General features: G+C 40.4%; 2 protein-coding genes across 2 annotated transcripts; both read right to left on the bottom strand.

The window, feature by feature from the left end:
- Window positions 1-392: 392 nt before the first annotated feature.
- Window positions 393-6,650, bottom strand: LOC6044846 (GTP-binding protein SAR1). The gene is made up of 6 exons (XM_001862256.2): window positions 6,477-6,650; window positions 2,156-2,289; window positions 1,957-2,076; window positions 1,834-1,899; window positions 1,531-1,766; window positions 393-1,308 (listed from the first exon to the last, which is right to left on the bottom strand). Exons 2-6 carry the CDS (start codon window positions 2,196-2,198, stop codon window positions 1,192-1,194), a joined length of 582 nt encoding a protein of 193 aa, XP_001862291.1. The 5' UTR covers window positions 2,199-2,289; window positions 6,477-6,650; the 3' UTR covers window positions 393-1,191.
- Window positions 6,651-15,101: 8,451 nt separating this feature from the next.
- On the bottom strand, window positions 15,102-17,009 carry LOC6044840 (farnesol dehydrogenase). Its single transcript, XM_001862255.2, has 4 exons — window positions 16,616-17,009; window positions 16,291-16,553; window positions 16,091-16,228; window positions 15,102-15,612 (listed from the first exon to the last, which is right to left on the bottom strand). Exons 1-4 carry the CDS (start codon window positions 16,914-16,916, stop codon window positions 15,568-15,570), a joined length of 747 nt encoding a protein of 248 aa, XP_001862290.2. The 5' UTR covers window positions 16,917-17,009; the 3' UTR covers window positions 15,102-15,567.
- Between the last annotated feature and the right edge of the window lie 5,590 nt (window positions 17,010-22,599).

Genomic DNA, 22,599 nt, shown 5'->3' with positions numbered 1-22,599 from the left:
GTACGTGCCGTGGTACGCGCTGGCGGTACAAAACGGGTTCAATACCACGGCGCGTACCACGGCACGCTGGTTTCATGCCATGGGTGAGTGCCAGACACAAAACCGATGGGGCGAGCCGAGAGTGTCGTGGTGCGCTGGTACGATGTACCAAGATACCAATACACAAATGGGTTCAGGCACGTACCGAAGCTAGAAAACCAAACCCGCGGTGTGCGTTGGCACTGGCGCATGGGAAGCTTGCTGTTAAGGATCCGGTAGTAAGTGCATGCGGTTCATTATGCCTACGTCTGTGTTGGGGAACCTCATATGTTGCATGGATATTGAAAGTTTGCACAACGGTTTCTAGGGACTGTTTCGGATTAGACATGCAAACACCTCAAACGCCAACACGGTACGGATTATAGTTCTTTTTATATCTAAAAATTCTGGAGTTTGTTTTTTTTTCCTTCTTCTGTTGTTTGATTGGTAGATACACTATTTCCGGGTTGTTTACTGTCCTTCCGACGCGCGTGGTCGTCCGGTCGCTTGCCTCATTCTTATGTCAAATCTGATCGGTGATGGTTGCATGTATTGTTTGCTTCTTCTACCCCAAATGCACAACGCATGTCTTTTAGCTTACTGTTCGGTGTGAAATGGTTTTGTTTAAAATTTGTCTATTACTTTTTGTTTTATTTCCTGGAAGTGGTTTCGCGATACTGTTTGAAGCCAAACGAAAAGAACATGAAAACGTACATAGCAAGTGGTGAGACGAACAGAAACTAACGAAAAAAAAAATATTACAAATATAGCATAGTACAAGAGTGTTGATCTCGAATTCTGCCTAAACTCGCAATTTGGTTCCTGTTAAGTATTGAAAAATGTGACGTCGCTACAGAATTCTGTCCGGTGTGTTTGTAGAGCTGAACAAAGCTGCTGCTCCAATTGGATTCACTATTTTCTCAGTTTTTATTAAATATCACTCGTCCCTAAATACTTCTTAACCCCACCCCACTTGGTTTAACGCCCTAAAACGCCCCCCACTCTGGCAACACATTTGCCCTTAAATTCAGCGGCTGCAATGGTTCGCTCTTTCCCTCCATCATCGTTGTCGCCCTACTCTCGCGTTGTTTCCGGTTTTTTGCTTGATTCTATTGTTTGCTTTTGTTTTTTTTTCTTCCTTTCGCTTACTTCTCTGGTGACGCGACCCCATTATTAGTCGATGTACTGTGCGAGCCAGCGGAAACCCTCGCCGTAACCCTGTCGCTTTAGCACGGAACACATAAACAGCTCGAGCGGACGACCGGGCAGCTCGTTGCGGGCAACCTTTCCCTGAAAAACGTTGAAGAAATGGTGTTATAAACATCCTGACTGCTTAAAATGGTGGAAAAAGCTTTGAAACAACAGCAATACTGCAGTTCAGTATGAATTGCTTAGCAAAGATTCGAGCCGTTCACGCTGAAATCGAGTATCGAAGCAAGCCTACTGCATTTCGCCGTGCACCGCACCCGTCCAAACCAACATCCCTGTAGCGTAAATGCACCCCGAACTCACCTTGCCGGTCGTCAGCTGGTACAGCGCAAAGTGGTTCCGCAGCTCGTCCTCGCTGGCCGCGCCCGGTTTGTCGATCTTGTTGCCCAGGATGAGCACCGGGCAGTTCGAGAGGGCCTCGTCCGTCAGCAGCGAGTCCAGCTCGTTCTTGCTCTCGGTGAACCGGCTGCGGTCCCACGCGTCGATCAGGAACACGATCGCGTCCACCGCCGGGAAGTAGTCCTTCCAGACACGACGGGCTGCAGCGGGCGGAATTGTTTTGGTCAGAACGGGGAAAAAATGGGGGTTTTGAAGGTCGCAACTTACCCTGTGTGTGACCACCCAGATCGAATGTGGTGAATCTCATGTTACCGATCGACAGTTCCTCGGACGCTGGAAAACAATAGAACATTTAGCCACGGAAATGCTCAAACGAGACAACATGCTTACTGGGATGTAACGTGGGGACGTGCTGTGCCAGCCGGTCGTCCTTGAGCATGTGCAGCAGCGTCGTCTTGCCGGCATTGTCCAGACCGAGGAAGAGCAGCTTGCCGGACTTTTTCCACAGACCTGCGTTTTTTTTTTTTAAGATTACGAGTCGAGTTAATCAACAAACTTTGTTTTTGTTGTAGAGTTGTGTTAGACCTACCCAGATAGCCGAGCACGCCGGTGAACCAGTCCCAGATGAACATTTTCGAGCTGATTTATTATGTAGAATAATTCGCGCCGCGCACAATTAACAGACGGCAAGTCGACGATGAGTGAGAGCGAAGTGATGTGTAGCTGAAGGAAAAGAGGCATGAAAAAAAAGATGAGCATAAGGGAAAGCAGCGTTTCGAATAATTTTTACATCATTTGTTTTGAGTTAAAAATAGCTCAACAGTGGTTGACATTACTGAGTTTCAAGAGTACGCTATGTTTACACAGAGGTTAGCAATTAAGTTGAAAGGTTAAGTGGCAAGGACGCGATAATTCAGAACGTATGGTTAAAAAATCATTATTGTTATCATGAATTAAGTGGCGGTACCTAACAAAGTAATTTCTCTGAAACCGTTAACTTCCCTAACACCGACGTAAAATTCAGGTTTACATACGGTTGACGGTTTTATCATTGGATGGCCCACCTCTTACTCAAACACAGTATTTGTAGCATTGGATTACGAGCAGGTATCTTTCGACATTTCTATCGTCTATTATTGAGATTGTCCTTTGATCTTACTCTACTTTCGTGTATGCCCATTAGGGTGTAATATGGTTGTATGGAAAAAAATAAAGTTGTTCAAATTTAGTGAGCACAGCAACTTTTCAGTACCTTTTGGGGTCCTAAACAACTCCCTAAAGTTTGGGAACGATTGATAAGTCTCACTTTGCGCAAAGCGATTCAATTTTCCATATAAATTTGTATGGAGAAAACATTTTTTGGATTTCGATATTTTAAAAATCCACGTTTCACGCTATATTAAAACCGGATTCATATTTGGATGCTCTGGAAGGTGCTCTACAACTTTCCTGAAGAGAGTATGGTGCTAACTTGTTCCTATGAAAAGATACAGCGTGTTCAAAACTCGTCTAAAACGTGTTTTTTGCTCGAAATGCACGTTTTAGACGAGTTTTGAGGACGCTGTATCTTCTTTCAGGAGCAAGCTAGCACCATACTCTCTTCGGGAAAGTTGTAGAGCATCTTCCAGAGCATCCGAATATGAAGCCGGTTTTGATATAGCATTAAACGTGGATTTTTTAAATATGAAAATTCAAAAAAATGATTTTTCCCATACAAATTTGTATGGAAAATTGAATTGCTTTGCGCAATGTGAGGACTGAGCCAATAATTCTCAAACTTTGGGGAGTTGTTTAGGACCCCAAAAGGAACTGAAAAATTGCTGTGCTGGAAAATCGATTTTGATATTACACCCTAATGCCCATCCGTCCCTATCCTACTTCATCTCTCAAATAATCGGGGAAGTGGAGATGCGAGGTGATTTGCGGAGCAGAGAAATAAAGGTATTGATCGGTTCAGCGGTCAAAGAGGCCGACTTCAGCGCAAGCTCGGTCTTTTCTGCTTGTATTGATGCTGTCATTTGACTAGTCATTATACGAGGGATACTCAACAATCTCAAGGCGCTCTTGCCCAATCCTTTTGTCTATCACTCAGATTACAGCTTCCACACACATATGGTTAACACTGCAGCCAGAATCGCGTCACTTTTGATCATCAGCTTACACCATATTGGGCCTCCAAAGTGCTCGCATGCGATGTGTACCGATAATGCTTCAGTAGCACATCTGCAATTTGAGATTGTCAGCTCCATCCCTTTAGTCATACGCAACACAAAAATTAACGTAATGCACTCGATCCTTTGACGAACAGATATCCGCTGGAGACAATCCAACATGCTTGGCCTTGGTGTTAAACGGTCACATCTCAAAATAAGTCGCATCACTTTACCGTGCAGTACCTGCATTCTTTTCAGTTGTTGAAGAGTTTCGGAAAAACAGGACAGAGGCACAAGAGTCCAAGTGATGGGCAGGTAGGGCTTTGTACACGTCTATTTTGGCTTCAGTCGTCAGGTAACGGCGTATTCTGCAGAGCACTCCAAATTTGCGAGTTGCTTTCCGTATTGCGTGGTCAATGTGGTCATTAAAGTTCAGTTTTTAATCCAACATCACTCCGCGGTCGTCTCGACCCTCTCGATGTCCTTGCCCCATCAAACACTGTCACTGTCATGCATTTTGTTTCGCTGACATTCAGCAGGAGTTGTTTCCATCTCAGCCATGCGGTGAACCTGGCTAGCTCAGCATTCATCCCGTCTAAGCACTCTGCAAAGATATTTCCGGTTTGGAAACAGTACTGTATCATCGGCGAAAAGGTTTACTTGAACTCGTCTCAGTGCAGGTCATTGATAGATAAAAGATGGAGACACAGTAGTTGTAGTGAGGAGCAATTAGGGATTTGTACACGTCTATTTTGGCTCCAGTCGTCCAGAAACGGTTTATTCTGCAGAGCACTCCAAATTTGCAGTCAATGTGGTCATTAAAGTTCAGTTATTATTCCAGCATCACTCCGAGTTATTGGATCGTCTTGACCCTCCCGATTATGCCGTCGTTTTGTCGTTCATCTTAATTTGCTGACATTCAGCTGTAGTTTCTTCCATCTCAGCCATTCTGCAAAGCTATTTCCGGTTCGGAAACAGTACTGTATCATCGGCGAAAAGGTTTACTTGGTTCAATGCTTGCTTCAGGTCGTTGATATATAAAAAGAAGAGAAGCGGTCCAAGGAGCTCCATGATCTACTGCCGTGGCCGATGACGAAGAACCGCTGTAACGAGTCGCCTGTGTCCTGCTAACCGCGTAGCTGCTAAACCATTTGAGAGCTGAACCGCGTACACCATAGTGACGTAGTACTGATTTTAGTTTGGATCGGCCTTGTTCAATGGCCAGTTTCCATTTCAACAGTAACAAGTTGAGTGCAGACTCACAAGAGTGGTGCTTTCGGAAACCAGAACCTTCTTATAGATTGCCAAAATGTTGATTTCGGTACTTTAGGTTTCGGTATCACCAAAATTCGCTTCCAAGATTGTGTAAATTCTCCGCTTTCCAGGGGCCTGTTGGCAATCTTCAACAACGTCAAATGAATCCTTCATGACCCGTTTTGTCACGCTATCAACACAAGAGCAGTCCTTCTGCTGTTGATAAAACAATCCTTCCATGCTTCATTCAAACGAAAAGGGCGAAAAGGGAAACTCCTTACTACAGCTGATCTTATTGGTTGAATTTTTTTAGATTTTGAAATTTCAAGTTTTGCAAGATTTCTATCAAAATATCATGCATAGATACTTGAAGCTCACATCCGTGTTAGGAAAGTGCTTTTTCGTTGGAAAGATTGATGAGTTCTAGATACTTGACCTTCTCGTCGGTGATAGGGAAGCGCTCATGTTGCTTGGCAACTTTCTGAAATTTAAAGAGAGTTGATCGCAAAGACACTTTATCAGGGACGCAAACCAGCAGATTTGGAAAGCATTGCGGAGACATGAACCAAGCAGGGGCTCTATGAGGGTTCGCCAGATTCAAGTAACAGAGTTTGTTCGAGAAACTTCGATTTCCAAAAGATAAGCAGTTAAAAGTTATTCGTCAACTTAACCTTTGTCACACAAACAAACATCCAAAATTGACCACTTAGTCTGCATTGTAATTAGTTACTTCCACAGCCAACACTTTGCCGCACACGTCAAGCAGGAAGCTTCTTTCCCATGTCTTCCACTATCAAATATTTACAACTCACGCTGGCCTACTACGTATGCTACGTCGCGACCTTTACCCCATTTTCCAGAGGCAGTGTCTACTTTGACGCAGTCACCTAGACTGCTACTACAAGTTTGACGCGTCGTCGCCGACTAGATCACAAATTCATAATGTTCTCATTAGCATGTCTGACGACAAGGTGCTTCTTGAATTTGGGGCGATGACACTCTTAAAATCAGGCCCTTTTCTAGCAGGCTGCGCCCAAAACTTGCCCCGTCACGGCTTGACCAGAACCCGATCGCGTAAGCATTACGCAGTGCAATTACTCTGAGGTTGCTGCTTTTTTTTTGTTGTTTGATAAGCTCTCATCGAGGCACACACAAAGAAGACACACGGGGCAGGCCATGAAGCGCAAACAAGATCCTTGAAGAATCAAGTCTGATTGGCCCGACAAAGAAGTTGGCTCAACCCCATGGCCTGCTTGGTGTGGAGTTGCTGTGCTGCGTGTGGCTTCTGCGAAGCTAGCAGATTTTGGGCAATCGGTCTGCTTTACGAAATACCTGGCCGCGCTGCTGCTGTTGGGGTGGCCCCGACAGGTGTGAGGTGTCAACGCAACCTCCCCACAGGCAGAGGGGGTGGTGGGGTGGCGAAATACTCTGACGACGATCACTACTCTTTTGAGGCAAATTTTACACCAAATCCGTCGCGATCGGGCCCCGTCCGGGACTCACCTGGCGTCGCACGATGGCCGCGGCAGCTGGTTCCGGTGGTGAGGGAGTGTTTTCCGCGCTGGAACCACTAATTAAACTACGAATTTCGCTGGCAAAAAACGTCTTCACCCCGAACGAAATTCTCGCTGGCTGGCTGGCGCTGGCTGCTGATGATGATGGAGAGCGCGCTCTTCTTCTTCGTTGCTGCTCTCTCTCGTTTACCCTTCCTCTTTGGTTGACTGTCGTCGTCATGGGCAGTGTTGCTAGACATTTTGAGTTGTGGGAAATGTCACTTTTTAAATGATTGATAGTTCTGTCTGATCATACTGCCAATCATCAAAAACTCAATATTTGAAATAAAATCAACGTTTTAAATTATTTTTAAATCAAAATTTTACTCAATCTGTCGAATTTCATACAAATCCAACGAAATTATCAAATTGCCAAACACTCCGCAAAATTAAACAATCTGGCATCCCTGGTTGGATGAGCGAAGAGCGGCTGACAGTTTGACGTGGAACTCGCGTAGAAAGTGGCGCCATCCCGGCGGTCGGTGAGGGAAACAAAGCGTACGAGGGGTGCTTCAAAAGAAAATTAAAACGTGAGAATGCTCCTGAAAGTAGGCAATGCCGTGAGAGGCTTCGGTTAGCGAAAGCTTTTATCAGTTGTGAATTTGACTGAGGAGCTTGAGTTGTGCGGGTTGCGTTAGTTCAGGCGTTAATTCTAATCAGAACTTTTGCACCAAGATTTTCGTACAGACATTTTACAGTCGACTCTCTGGTTGTCAATATCCAAGGGACCGTCGAGGAAGAGAAGAATCAGTTTACAGAACGATGCAAAATGAAGACTCGATTGAAATTTGTTTTTTCTTCATAACCAGCTATGGGAGGGAATCATGGCAACGCCCAGCAAACAAAAACAAAGAAATGTCAAACAGCCTTCAAAGCTTCGTTTCTAAAAAAAATGTCTATGCAAGCCATGAGAAAGTGAAATTATTGACAACCGGAATAGATATTTGAAGCAAAAAGAATCCAAGGAACCGTCGAGGAAGAGATCCTTCAAGCAAGAGAAAATATCGAGGAATAAAGACAATCGTAGTATGCAGTTTGAAGGGACTGAAGAATTCATCGGTACATGGAGCAATATTGATATCGAGAAGATCGACAGCCAGAGAGTCGACTGTAGTATCTTTCAAAACTCAATGAACTATCGATATGATTTTTTATTCATCCTTTAAAGTACTGTCTTCAAAGATATTTACAACATTTTTTTGACAATCAGGTAGTTGCAGGATTGGGTCCGTAAGTTTGACATTTTGGAATAAGAAGATTTCGGTCATTCGATTTTTGTTTGTATTTTTTTAATCCGGCTCAAACTTTTTTGGTTCCTTCGGTATGCCCAAAGAAGCCATTTTGCATCATTAGTTTGTCCATATAATTTTTCATACAGATTTGGACCGGCACCGTGGCTTAATGGTTGCGGCTTCTGCCTCGAATGCAGAAGGTTCAGGGATCAAATCCCGGTCGGTTCCCTTGAAATTTGGAATCAGGAATTGAACTTTAAATATGAACAAAAAACCTTTAGGTGAGTGGGATTCGAACTCACACCCTTTGAATTGATGGTCTGGGACGCTAACCAGTCGGCCATCATGAAGTTAATGCTCTAGAACTGAATTGATCCGTAGTGGCGAAATAATGTCACAAGGTATAACATATCAATCCATTATATAACTACTAACACCGTCTCAAAACAGCCCAGGGCCATCTCATATACTCATGAACTGGACGAGGGAGTCGTGGATTGCCTGGCCCGAGTCATCTGCATTACCGATCTTTGTCCGTACAATTTCAGAAGAAATCGTTAGTCAGAGAGAGGTATACGCTTCAAAGGTTCTTGAGATATATGGTGGTTAATAACCGAACCGTCTCAGTTGAAATATACTGTGGTCATGGCCAAGTCCTGCCAAGGCGGTGGTTCAAATACATACATACATACATACATAATTTTTCATACAGATTTGGCAGCTGTCCATACAAAAATGATATAAAAAAATTCAAAAATTTGTATCTTTTGAAGGATTTTTTTGATCGATTTGGTGTCTTCGGCAAAGTTGTACACCCAAACGAAAAATATATCTCAAAATCTGCAACAGTGAATTTGCTGCAGAAAATGTTATATTTTATTACATTTTTTGCAGCAAGCCCATAGATCATTTTTGCCCGCGTGTAAACACGTCAGCGATCTGCAGTTCTCACCAACACATAGAATGCTGGCGCGTCCCCGAGCAACAATCTAGAGAGAACATTATGTTCGCGCTCTGTCCCTCATCATTCATCAAGCGTCCATGGCGCGGTGGTAGCGTGTCGGATCAGCAACCCAGAAGTTGATGGTTTAATCCTCGTTCTGTTAAGGTTTTTTTTTTCAGCAATACAATCAATCTGCCGTCGGTAATGTCGATAATGGAGCACCCGCAGTCGAGCAGTTTTTGACAGTTCGCTCCGTAAGAAATACATTGTAGAAAAAAGCAAAAACTGCTCGAATGGAAATGCTCCATTGTCGGTAACGGGCAAAAATGTCATACCCCTATATCGCAAAAAATGCATGAGGACAGTTTTCATGCAGATTCTGATATACTTTCATGCTGCCATGCATCAAAATCATGCGACCGCCGGTTGGGTGTAGGTATGGATAAGGACTACACTGAAAAAAATGATAGACGGTATTTTTTGTGGTGATTTTTGAATTTAGTTTTTGTCACTAAAACATGATTTGCAAAAAACACTCATTTTATTTTTATTTTATTTTCTGATATGATTTTTTTTCCAGAACGGGCAAAGAATCGCTAACATTTTGAACACTAATGTTTTCAAAAAATGAAAATGTTGATCGCAAGAATTTTCAACCTCATTTTTCGATGTAAAATTGAATTTGAAATCAAAAAGTACTTCGACGCCAACATTTCAAAAAGCATCATGTACAAACCATGCGTTTTGAGAAAAACGCATTTGAATGTTGAGCATCCATTTTCAATTCCCATTTTAATATAAAAGCAAAAAAAGATGTTCTAATGATAACAAACGATGAACAACGTTGCTTTTATTGATACTTGATCATCCAAATTCAATAAAACATTATTTCCGTAATTTTATTTGTGAAAAACAAACATAACTCCTTTTGAAATCACCAACGTCGATATCACCCTGCTGTCACTGAGGGGGGCGCTTTGTTATGATTCGTTTTTCTTCGCCGAATGTACATGGCGCTTTTTTCATGTTGCTTTTTTTCTCGTCACGAGGTTTATGTAGCCTTTTGTTTGACAGGTTGACAGGGCTATATAAACAGGGACTGCTGATGGCAGAGATTTTGTTTATGTTACTTTATTTAAAATCATGATTAAACAGACTTTACTGAAGTAACTTTTGCTCATTTTTGGTGGATAGGTAGCTTATTAGGAGTACTTTCAGAATATGCAATAACCCAGAAAGTGTCAAAATGTACATGATGCCTTTTGAAATGTTACCGTCGACTTCTGTGAAATTTTCATAAAGTGCACCGTGTTCAAGTTATAGCCATTTTAGGTACCTTTTTGAAAATAGTCTCAGTTATTTATTTTGTTCAAATTAGCGCCCATGTTTGCCAACTTTTGGAAAAAATATTTTTTAAATAAATTATCTTTACTTTGCTTAATTGAACTTTGTTGATACGATCCTTAGTTGCTGAGATCTTGCCATGCAAAGATTTAAAATAAGGAAAATTGATGTTTTCGTGAGACCGTGACGTCACACTAGGTTATTTTTTAAATACTGTTTTTTTTTGCAGAATGTGACTTCAAGTTTAAGACAATCAGTTATAAATAATGCTGTTTTTGTACTCAATCCAATAAAAACACAATGAAGTTATTTTTTAAATATGTTTTAATCTGACGTTGTTTACGTTTAGGGATAAAGCCGCAAAACTTTAAATGCATCCACTAATTTTGATTTAATGGCTTAAAACAGAAAAAGTAATGTCAAAGTTTTGAAGCATTTTAGAAGTTGATTTAGTGTTGTGAGCTTTACTCTATAAAGACATCAGCTTCATTTAAATGCTTCAAATGGTTGTTCTAATTGTCATTATACAGCAGCGGTTCTCAACCTTTTCTTGGCCAGGTACCTCTTTTCGTTTAACCGAAGCTGCTGGTATATTTAGTATTCATACATGAAATTTTTCGTCTAAAGAGTTTTATTAACATTCTAAATTTTAAAATATTTATTGTAAGCAGCGATGGAATAATCATCATCAACAGAAAATCTTTGGACGTTCATCAAGAGAGAAAATCCGAAGGGAGCGTGGCTCTCCTCTCTCGCGCACGAAAGATCGGTAAAAGGAATCTAAAACAAAATCATCGTCTTGAATATTCGGCGGAACATCTTTTTCACTACTACACTTGCATGTGTAACGTCACAAGTCTAAAAATGAACGGTCACTTTTTGTAGATGGGCAATGAGTGTAAACAAAGCGAAATAAATAATTTCAAGTGGTGCTAACAATGAAATTCACAAAAAAACATCAACAGATTGATTTTTTGGAGAAGTTCGGGTGCGATTTTCTTTCGCGTGATTTGCCTCCACTCTCTTACGCGGGTAAAGAAAGTTTGCAAGCGAAAATGATTTTTTTGCGATTATTCCTTGATTGAAAGAAATTTTAAATTAGAAAAATTACCTCTGTTACCGTAAACTGGGGTGACATTGATAGAATTTAAATTAAATCTTGTTGAACCGCTTGTTTCTTGAAATTTTTTAAAACATGCGTTGGGTCCGTTTTTTTCGAATCAGTTATTTCTTCAAATGAAACTAATCTAATCTAATCAGACCCTAGCGCAGCCAATCTTTCGAAGGGATCCTGGAGAGTGCCTTAGGTTAGATGCCGCCTAGCACTCTTCTTGTCATTTATTAACATTTGTAGTGCGCCATTGCATCGGAATGCATTGAAATAACACAAGCGTTAAAGCGGCCAGGCCTACTGCGTAAAGCCGTATCGCAGAGAGGACTCGTAATTGGGTTGAGTTTGAGCACGGAGTGTTCGAACAACAACACAATTCTGAATCGACAGGGGAGGAAGAAGCGTGGGGACACACCACCATACGCTCCGAGATTTTGGTTGTATTTGTTGGGAGCACCATGCTAAGAAAGTGTGGTACTCCGGGACCCTCTGGGATGGGACATTGTATTTCCACGAATGCCCTGGACACTATTTGCCGTGGTTATAGCGCCACAACTCGCTCTCTGTAACAGTATTCCTAATTCCAGTCCAAGTTCACCAAGTCGACATGGCCTAAAGGTTAGCATTTTTCTTACCAATCCAAAGGACGGGGGTTCGAACTCCGCCTCGAGCGACTTTGATTTTTCGTTCATATTCATCATTTCAAATTTATGTGTTCTTACCTTTCTCGTTGGGAGCAGATGGGAATCGAACCCAGAACCATTCGCTTACAAAGCGAACACCGTAACCATATTCTTCATTTCAAATTTATGTGTTCTTAACTTTCTCGTTGGGAGCAGATGGGAATCGAACCCAGAACCATTCGCTTACAAAGCGAACACCGTAACCAGTCAGCCACGGCCGCTCCTCAGTGTTTTCTTCAAATGAATCTTTATACAAAGTTGCACTAAAATTTGTTACTGAAAAAAAATTGGCTTACAATGTGATTCTTATAAAATTTCATACTGAGCAATTCCAGCTCAAATCAGGAATTTTTCTGGTACTTTTGTACCCGACCCTCTCCGATTTCAATGAAAGTTTTTAGACATGTTATCCTAGGCCTATATAAGCCATTTTTGTGTATATGGAGCCAATAGTACTCGAAAATAACATTTGAGAAGGGCGTAAGGTATTTAAATATTTTTGTATTTTGCAATTTAAAAATTACTGTGTCTCGAAGCCATTGCGTCGTATCAAAAAGTGGTCCAAGACAAACTTGTAGGAAATTGGATGGGCTTTCTGAAAAAAATACACTGAAACAAAAATGCACGCCACTTCTATGAGATTTTTTGATTTTTGAGGAAATAGCCTAAGATGTTACCAAAAGACTGACGAAAAATGCAGGATGGTATGTCTCTCCTAAAAAAATACAAAAATCATTTACTAAAACTGTTTTTTTGAAAAGTGGTCTAAACGTCAAAATTTTAAAAAACCCATAGTGGGAATCGGTTCCCCAGACAATTTTACATAAAAGTCTCCATATTGACCATTGTCCTATGTCCAATCCTTGGGAAGATACAGCGGTTTTAAAAATAAAAATGATGAAAAAATGGGTTTTTTGGTGGTTTTTGGGCAATTTCTATATGACAGACTTGGTTTTTCAGTCTCGTAAATATTTTTACCGGAAAGCTCGTCCAATTTCCCATAAGTTTGCCTTTGACAGCTTTTTGATTTGACTCGTTTTGATATTTACGTAAGCTAATTTATTATCCAGGTTTCTACCACACTGAAAAAAATATTCTCTTTTCAGTTATTAACAATGTAATTAAGCTTATAACTGTAAGCCCTTACATCCAATTTCATCCTGCATTTTTCGTCAGTCTTTTGGTAACATCTTAGGCTATTTCCTCAAAAAATTTTAACGAAAAAAAAATCGTGACAACACCTTTAAATTTAAGTTTTAGACTTAAAAATCAAAAAATCTCATAGAAGTGGCGTGTATTTTTGTTTCAGTGTATTTTTTTCAGAAAGCCCATCCAATTTCCTACAAGTTTGTCTTGGACCACTTTTTGATACGACGCAATGGCTTCGAGACACAGTAATTTTTAAATTGCAAAATACAAAAATATTTAAATACCTTACGCCCTTCTCAAATTTTTTTTTCAAGTGCTATTGGCTCCATATACACAAAAATGGCTTATATAGGCCTAGGATAACATGTCTAAAAACTTTCATTGAAATCGGAGAGGGTCGGGTACAAAAGTACCAGAAAAATTCCTGATTTGAGCTGGAATTGCTCTACTGAAAATGTGGGAATTTGATTTGATAATGTCAAGTGAATCTCAGCAAAAATGCGTTTAATGTTTCATTTCAAAATCCACAATTGCTTTGTTTGAAGTTTTCAAGATAAAATTTTGGTAACAGTTCATAAAAAAAAAGATTTTTCATGACAATTTCATTTTTAATTTTCTTTAAGCAAATTTAATAAGATATTTCATCTACTGACAAAGGCACTAAATTCGAAGGTTTCTACCCATTTCAAAATAATAAAAAGATTTAAATATAGAAATAATAAGCCACAGTTTCAACATTTGGATGAAAAAAGTGTTTTAAAATGCATTTTACACTAGTTCAGTTGTTTTGCAATCATTAGTTTCAAAAAAAAAAAAAAAAAATTGACGAAAACAAAAGTTTTAGCAAAAAAAAACTTTTTGCGATAATCAACATCCAAAAATAAAAAAAAAAAATCAAATCAAATCAAACAAAAATGATTCTAAACGCAGGGGAATGCATTTTAAATTGATTTCAACTGATTCCACTTAAATTTATTTCCATTCATATATTGAGGGGGACAAAAACTTTAAAATTAAAATTTGTACCAGCCTTATCATGTGCGCTGCTTTCAAGTTACATATAATTGTTTTCAATTATTTTATAACTAAAGAAAAAGTCTCACCATTTTCACCGCGATAAAAAAGGTGAGTTGAGAATTTTTTCTTCTTTTTTTAACGTTTTTTCATCCAATCTTTCATTGCTCAAGTACAGGCCACAAATTATATCAAAAGAACATGAATTGTGTTCTTTGATATTTTTTAGTAAAATGTATGATTTCCAATTATGAACATGATTTATATTTATATTGCAACACTTGGAAAAAATCATGTTCAGTGAATTTTTTTCTGCAAAATTTATATATTTGCGCAAAGTATGTTCGGATATCCATTGTTCACAATAGGAAAAATCTGAAATTTTTGCCAACCTTTTATAAATTTGAAACAAAATATAATAAAAAAATCTAAAAACTCTAAAACGGAGCTATTTCTAAACATAAGAAAAACAACATAACAATTACAAATTCAGTTTTTTTTCATTTAAGTTATTTAAAAAATAAATCTCAGCAATTCACAGTCTTTCACTGCAAGCAGCTACTTCAAATTTGAACACATGTAAAATAAAAAAAAAATCAAAAAACATTTTTTTCTATGCAAACCTGACTAACAACTTTGCCAAAGTTTGGTGTCAAAACATTTTCAAAGACTTTATAAAGTGACAAAGCATTGAGAAAGTTTAGTTAGGGTGAACTTAGAGTTTTGATTTAGTGCTTATGGTTACTTGGGAACATCAAAAGCCAAATATTGAATAATACTTTTTCCCACCAACTTAAAGGCACTCATTTGTCATCCACAATCCAAACCCGTTGGCTCCGAACCAAACTGATTGCTCTCAATTAAAAATTAGCAAGTCAATCAGCACAAATGGAGGGCAGCCGCCGCCCATCCATATCCCAACGTAGTATTGTTACTTTCTTTTGGGACCACAACCAAGAACCGTCGGCAAATGTCCAACATAAATTATAGCTAATTCAATCCAATCCTTTCCCGCGTCCGAGCTGGCTGCCACAAACCTTGCCACATTGAGTCATAAGAACGATGGCCAAACGGGTTTTCGGTCAATTGAAATGCTTCATTTTTATTGACTGAGGTCACGTAATAATCGAATCAAGTCCTGTTTTTTTTATTAGTGCCAGAGTACACACAACAGTCAATGGTCAGTTTTATATACACAGTTATAAAGTGCACATAATACATACATCTCCTTGCCCATTTCTCCACCTTTGCAGGGTGGTTAAGTATACGTACTAAACTGCAACCATCATCCGGAATCGGTAGCCCCTCGCAGCTAGTTTGTTAGTTAGTGTAAAGAAGGTCGGTTTGGTTTTATTGGCTGTAACTAATGAAATGGAGCTTCATTTTTGTGGTTTTCCCGCCGCCCACCACGGCGCTTCTATACAGTTGACCGATTTTATTGCACTCTCTGATGCATTGGCGGTTCAGGTGGTGGAGGTGCATGGTAGTTTTGCTGCCCTGGAGGGTATTTTGGGTCAGTTTTGGAGTCCGGTGTGGTGCATGTTGGAGATGAATTTATAGTTTTATTACGGGATTGGGACCATTCCTGGCATCACCGTTAGCTCGTCGATCTGGGAAAAGAGAGGAATAATGTTAGAAATATAAATTCAGTTTGTTTCAGTGGAATTTTTCAGTCAAGGCATAAGATAATCAACACAAGTGAACACAAATGTCAAAAGTTACTGCAAATTCTCAGCTCATGGAGAAGCATAAGTAAGAATTTATGTTAAACAAATTTCAATCAAATTGGAAAATAAACTTTCATTCCTTCTTTGGCAAGCCACATACGATTCATTAGGAAATATCACGTTCCCACGAAGTGAAACTTGTTTCTTTGAAAACCCTCTACCGCACATGTAATTCAATCAGACAGAAACCTCAACTTGAAGTTTATTGCCGAGTTTCGTTGCCGTTTCCTTTCCGTTCGACAGATTTTGATTCCCGACGTTGGCGACGAATTGAAATCGAATCCCCAACCCCCAAACCGCCGACTTGCCGATAAGCGGGATTAGCGTCGTATTAATTACGTTGCGAAGGTCTTGTACTTACGTGAACATCCAGTGGAGCCTGCAAGCAGTGCAAAATGCTGTTCGTAATGTCCCCGACGTCCAGTTTTGGAAGTCTCTGGGCAAGGGCCGAATCAAACACCTTGATCATGTCCGTCTGCACCATTCCGGGATGAATGCTCTGAAAAAAAGGTTGGACTTCAGGATGCGAGAAGATTTGAGAAGGTAAAATCTAGGACATACGGTCAACCGGACAGGTAGCTTGAAGTACATCAACTCTTTACGAACGACTTCGGCCAGTCCTGCCAGGGCGTACTTTGAGGCTGGATATGTCCCGTACATCGGTACTGACACATCCGGAATCTTCTTTCCAAGAATACTGTTGACGATGAAGATGTGCCCAGAACTACCACGTTCCTTCATTTGCTTCACGGCCTCCCGGATGCAGATGCAAGTTCCAACGACGTTCACGTTGAACGTGTCCCGAAAATCCGAGGTATCACTCTCTGTAACGAAGAGAATTTCCTTCCCATAAAACTACTCCATACAATCTTCAAACCCAACTCACGTGTCACAAAGTTACACCGAAACACCCCAGCATTGCAGATCAACACATCAACCCCGCCCAACTCGTTCCGGATCCAATCGAACGTGGCCAGCAGATCCTCCTCGCTGGCCACGTCGCACTTCCGGGCGTAGATTCGACCAACCCCGGAACTAACCTGCTTGGCCAACGCTTCAACCAACTCGACCCGCCGAGCGGCTCCGACGACCAGCATGCCGGCGTTGGCCAGGGCCAGCGCAGTCTCGTGGCCAATTCCCGAACTGGCGCCCGTAACCAGGGCCACTTTGCCGAACCACTTGTCCATGGTGAGCTGTCGTCTGCTGGAATGACCGTCTGATACTGACTTGCAAATCTGGGTGGCGACGATCGTCGAAGGGTCGATTTAAATTGGTCTGGATTGAAGACGCGGCCATCGGGTTCGGGCGGTGGGGGTTTGGTTGGCTTGTGAAGGCGAAGATATTAAGTTACCAGGCCTGGCTAAGGTAGAGACGTGGATAGGTGACTTGGACTTGGAAGATTGCGAAGGCTAAAGTTGGATAACGTATGAAAAAAGAATAATCCTTAACACCAGTGCACTGCAGTGGGTTAGCGAAATCAAAGAAATCGATTTTCAGGAAAAACGTTTGTTTTTTGTACACTGATAACTTTTATTTTTCAGGAAATGCACATCGAACGCGATAAAAAACTGCTCTGACCGTTTCCTACCATTTGTCACTTCCACACTAATCGCTACTGAATAGTCTCTCTTTGCTCTCCCTCTCATTTCAATCGGCTCAAGGGAGGCTGGATTACGCTATGTCGCTCAAAGCTCACTCGAAATATTACGTCTGCGATCGGCTTCGACCTATACCATTGATCGTCAGCTAGCTTAACCTCGTGGGCCATTTGGCGATTTGAATTGGTGCCCGCATGTGAAATATAAATAAAAATTATTGACAAAATAATACTTTCAAAATCAATTTAGAGAAAAACCTACATTCTACACTAATCCTTTCTATTGAAGTATAATTCTTAGAGATTTTTAATAACATTTCGGTAGATAATATATATTTGCTTAAAATCATTTAATTTTATTTTTAAGCATTTTTTTTTCGCAGTAATTAAGACTGGGTTCAACGAAAAAATAATCGTTTTTAGTAGATTAATAACTATCTCTATTGTATAACCAAATCATTATTTTTTTCAAAAATTTCAAAAATATCAATTTTTGAGGCACTTTTGCCGCTTTTTGAAGCGTTTATTTTCAACATTATTGGCATGTACACAGCAAAAAATCCGATGGTAAAATCGCATGCAAAAGCATGCACATCACCTTCGTCAAAATAAACAGTTAATATTACACATTGCATGTACAATTTTTGCAAACACAAAAAAAAAGTTGCAACCGACGGGAGTCAAACCCAGCACCATCAGTAAGGACTGGCGCCTTAGCCCACTCGGCCGTCAGACCGATGGAAAGCTGTAAGGATAAACGCATATATGAGCTTGACATTTCGGTCAAGTAGGTTTCCCATACTGATGGGCTACTTATTTCAGAGTGTAATATTACACAGAATTTCATAAAATAATGCAACATTTATTTTACACCCAGGCCTTTTACACGCAGCTGGATTACTACTTTATTTGCTGTGTAGGCCAGATCCTTTGAAAAATTTGCTCCAGCAAAAGAGATATGTATCGCGACGGCCGAGACGAGATTTGATCTTGCTGGGACGTTTTTATTTGAATGCAAAACTTTGAAGACCTTTACCGAGCACCAGAATGCTCGAAACTTCAATGTTATATCACAGACAACAGGCGTAATTTAAAATCGTGAACATTTCGAAAAAAAAAGTTATTTGCTTTTTCTATAACTCTTAGTTGACCTATTCACCTAAAGTTACATCAACTTTCTTCTAAAATGTGTGTCAGAATTAACACTTTTGTTTTTAAGAAAATAATTCAATTTGAAATTCTTGATTTCAATAAATTTCTCATGCAGTCGACTCTCTGGTTGTCAATATCCAAGGGACCGTCGAGGAAGAGAATCATCAGTTTACAGAACGATGCAAAATGAAGACTCGATTGAAAATATGTTTTTCTTGGTACCCAGCTATGGGAGAGAATCTTGGCAACGTCCAGCAAACAAAAACAAACTAATGTCAAACACCCTTCAAAGTTTCGTTTCGCAAAGAATAATGTCTATGCAAGCCATGAGATAGTGACAATATTGACAACCGAAAGAGATTTTTAAAGCAAACAGAATCCAAGGGACCGTCGAGGAAGAGATCCTTCAAGCAAAAGAAAATATCGAGGAATAAAGCCAATCGAAGTATGCAGTTTGAAGGGACTGAAGAAATCATCGATAGATGGAGCAATATTGATATCGAGAAGATCGACAGCCAGAGAGTCGACTGTATTTAGTGCTTAACTTTTAGCTCTGTTTTGTCAAACATTCTCTAGGTCAAGGAGCTCAAATTTGATCCAAATGATTGATTCTAACATTTTGAAGGAAGATCCTGACTTTGACATTTGTTTTGTTTAAAAATAACATCGTATTCGACGTTCAGAAAAAGGATACGAAAGACTTTAAAAATGATTCATGATTCATTGAAAAAAAAATCATTTTTTTTCAATACTTTGGAAAATAAGCTTTGTAAACCAAGAATTACTGAAATTGTTGTTTGACATTTTTACATTTTTCACATAATTCATTTTTACATTTTCACATAGTTCAGTGAGAAAATTCAAACAAGTTTGATTGAATATTTTGGAAAAAGAGTTTATATATTTTTTTATTTTTTTTTTTATTTCAATATTTGTAAACCCAGAATTTTCAAAGCAAAAAAATGTTTAAATTTTGCAAAAACCATAAAATAATCAATTGAATCCAATGCACAGGGGTCCAGATCGCAAAGTTAAGTGGAAAATTGATTTTCCGAAAAATGGTTAAGTTTTGGAGCATTGGTGTCTTCAGAAGAGTTGTTGCAAATGGAAAGGGGCAACTTTTGGTTTGGTTGAAAATTCGGGTGGTTCACGATTAGGATGATTTTGGAAATCTAACTTTACAGGAATATTTTTGGGATTTTTTTTGACTTCTACAAAGTTGTTGGGCTTGCCAATTCAAGCAACTTTGTCCAAGACACCAAAATTTTATCTCTTAATCTACGCCTTCTATGACCAAATTTATAGAAAGCATCTGAGCAAACCTTCAAAAATCAGTTTTTTGAACGTGGCAATTCAGGGTTAAGTTTTAGAGAAAAGTGATATTCGGAGCACTTTTAGAACTTTAAAAATCACACATTTGTATTTGTTGATATGTCAATTTGGACTTAAGGGTCAAAAGTTACAGCCATTTTAAGGTAAAAAAGATGCAAATTTAAAACTTAAATCTCGAAGAGGCGCAAGCCAAATTTTAAGCACCAGGTTGCATTTAAAAGAGGAAATTAAACACTACAAACGCTGAAAAAATCTCAGAGGTGTTTTTCTTTAAACTCGAGATATCTTCATTTGAAAAAGTCTGATTTTCAAGGGAAAATCATATGGGACCACCCTAACGAAATTCAAAAATTGTCCAAATCTGGAGTTTTTTTTTTAAAAGGTCCAATAAACCAAATTTCCAGTTTTTGCTTTTTGGGTGTTTTTGAAACCGCCTTGAGTCAGGGGTATTAATTCGATTCAATTCAATTCGGTTTTATTAGTGTTTTATTAGATAATCATGTTACAATAAGTTCTTTTGCAGTTCATAACAGAGTTTTGGAGTTCCTTTCAGCTGTGTGTTGAATCTCAATCCATTTTGGAAACGATTTTTGCTTATGACTAAGAGATTATCAAGAGTAAGAAAAAATATAGAAAAAACTTACTAAATTTGTAAAGGAAGGGGGATAGAAATAGAAAAAGCTTACACTAGATCACAGTTTTTTTATCTATTGTAGACGTGCTTGATCATCAGCTCCCCGAGGGCCAGAAATTGCTCCGCCTTGTTACGGCAGGTCCGAAACCGCGTCATCATCTCCCCAGCGAGAGCAAAAAACTCCGGCAGTGTAAAGAGATCTTCCCCGGTGACTCCTTGCTGGGCCGCATCGCCGCTACCGGCAGCGACCACGCTAGCAAATGATCGCCCCCATCCAGGAGGGAACGCTGTGTTGTCCGCTGGAACCGTACGCTGCCCAACTGCAGGAACGGCTGCGCTCGTACTTCGCTGAGGAGGGTGGGATGCTGCTGATTTCTTCTTCCTTCTTTCCTGCTCCTCGAGATAGGACTTGCGCGCGACGCATCCGCGGTAATTACCGGTATGGTTGCCGTCACAGTTCGCGCACTTTACGCGCGACTTGGTTTGTTCTGCGTTTTCCCCCAAGTCCGCCTTTCGTGGCAGTGCGCACGCCTCCGAGAGGTGTGACTCACCGCACTTCACGCAGCGGGGCCGGAGGTTGCAGTTCCGCGAGCCGTGGCCGAATTTCTGGCAACGGTGGCATTGCGCTACGTCCGTCGGGTTCTCCGCAGGTCTTGACGGTGCCGCGGTCGAAGTACAACAGGTACAGTGTGTGTGTACCTATTACCGTTGTCTTGCGCGAGAGCACTTCAATCTCCCGCGGTTTTATTCCGGCGTCCGAAAAGTGACCCTTCAGGTCGGAGAATGGACGGTCTTGATAACCCTGCAAGACGACCTTAACAGGGAGCTTCTCTGGGTCGTATGTGTAGAAGTTGAAGTTGCTACGCTTCAATTCTTCAAACACCAGGTCGAAATTCTTTTTGGTCAGTGTGATCACTTGCACTGCCGACTTACCGATTTTCAGACAATATCCGAGGCCTTCTAGCAACTCGTCAACATCGTCCGCTAACGTGTCCAAAACAAAAATTGGAGGTGGTCTACGTTCCGCTGGAGAGTTGTTCTTTTTTCGGCACTTTTTTCGTGCACGACCATCATCGTCGTCGTCGTCGTCGGTAGTGCTGCTACCGTCGGTGTTGTTGTTTTCTTCGTCGTTGCTCAGCATCTGGAACTCGTTCCTGATGGGGATGTTGGCGGATGTTGATGTGCCACTGGTCGTGGCACCGGAGGTACCCGAACGGGTTCGCACTGGTGATCTCGAAACATATCCGGGATGCAGTAACTTTTTGTCGATGCCTTCAGCGCTGACGCTCCCCTGCGCGATGGCGGCCGACACGGCGTTGGTTTGTTTACCTTTTTGCACACGGCCGGTAGACGAACTTCGCGGGTTATTCGAGGCCGCACTCGAACTGCCACGGCCACGGCCGGCCTTTGGCATGCTGGAGAAGCAAACTCGCGGGTAACCACAATCAATTACGTCGAAAAAAATCGAAAAAAACGATGGAGCACTGAGCACTAGCTGCATGCTCTCGTGCGTACACGGAGGGAGCTCGTCAGGGGTATTAAAAAACACCCAAAAAGCAAAAACTGAAAATTTGGTTTATTGGACCTTTTCAAAAAAACTCCAGAAATATATGTTTTTCCATGTAATTTTGCCCGCTGAATCTGAATCTGCTCTCAGAATTGAGCCAAAGTATCGAAAAATCAATTTTCGGTCATTTTTTGGGTTTCCATGTAAAATCAGTCATAAATGACAACATTTTTATCTGTTCTTATAAGGTGGCCACTGACAAGTATCAAAAATGTCGACTATCGTGTTTACTTAACATTCCAACGCCCAAGGCTCCAAAAAAGGTGGAACGGTAAATTCAACTCGATGGTTCTCGGGCCTTACTCAACCAATCAAGATGATTCTTCTTTCCAGTGATTTGTTAGGATGTCTACACAGAAAAAAATATTTCTGTAAATTTACATTATTTATCATGTACCAAAAGGTATCATGATAAATAATGTATATTTACATTAGGTTCATTGGAAATTTATATTAGATTCATTGGAAATTTACATTAGTTTTGAAAATTTACATTAGTTTTGGAATTTACATTCGTTTTGAAATTTACATTAGTTCAAATCAACTAATCTGATTGGCCAATGGGAATGAGAATCTCGACTTAGATTG

The sequence above is a fragment of the Culex quinquefasciatus genome, chromosome 1 (assembly GCF_015732765.1).
Source record: "Culex quinquefasciatus strain JHB chromosome 1, VPISU_Cqui_1.0_pri_paternal, whole genome shotgun sequence".
NCBI lineage: Eukaryota > Metazoa > Arthropoda > Insecta > Diptera > Culicidae > Culex > Culex quinquefasciatus.
This window is presented reverse-complemented; position numbering and strand designations above follow the sequence as displayed.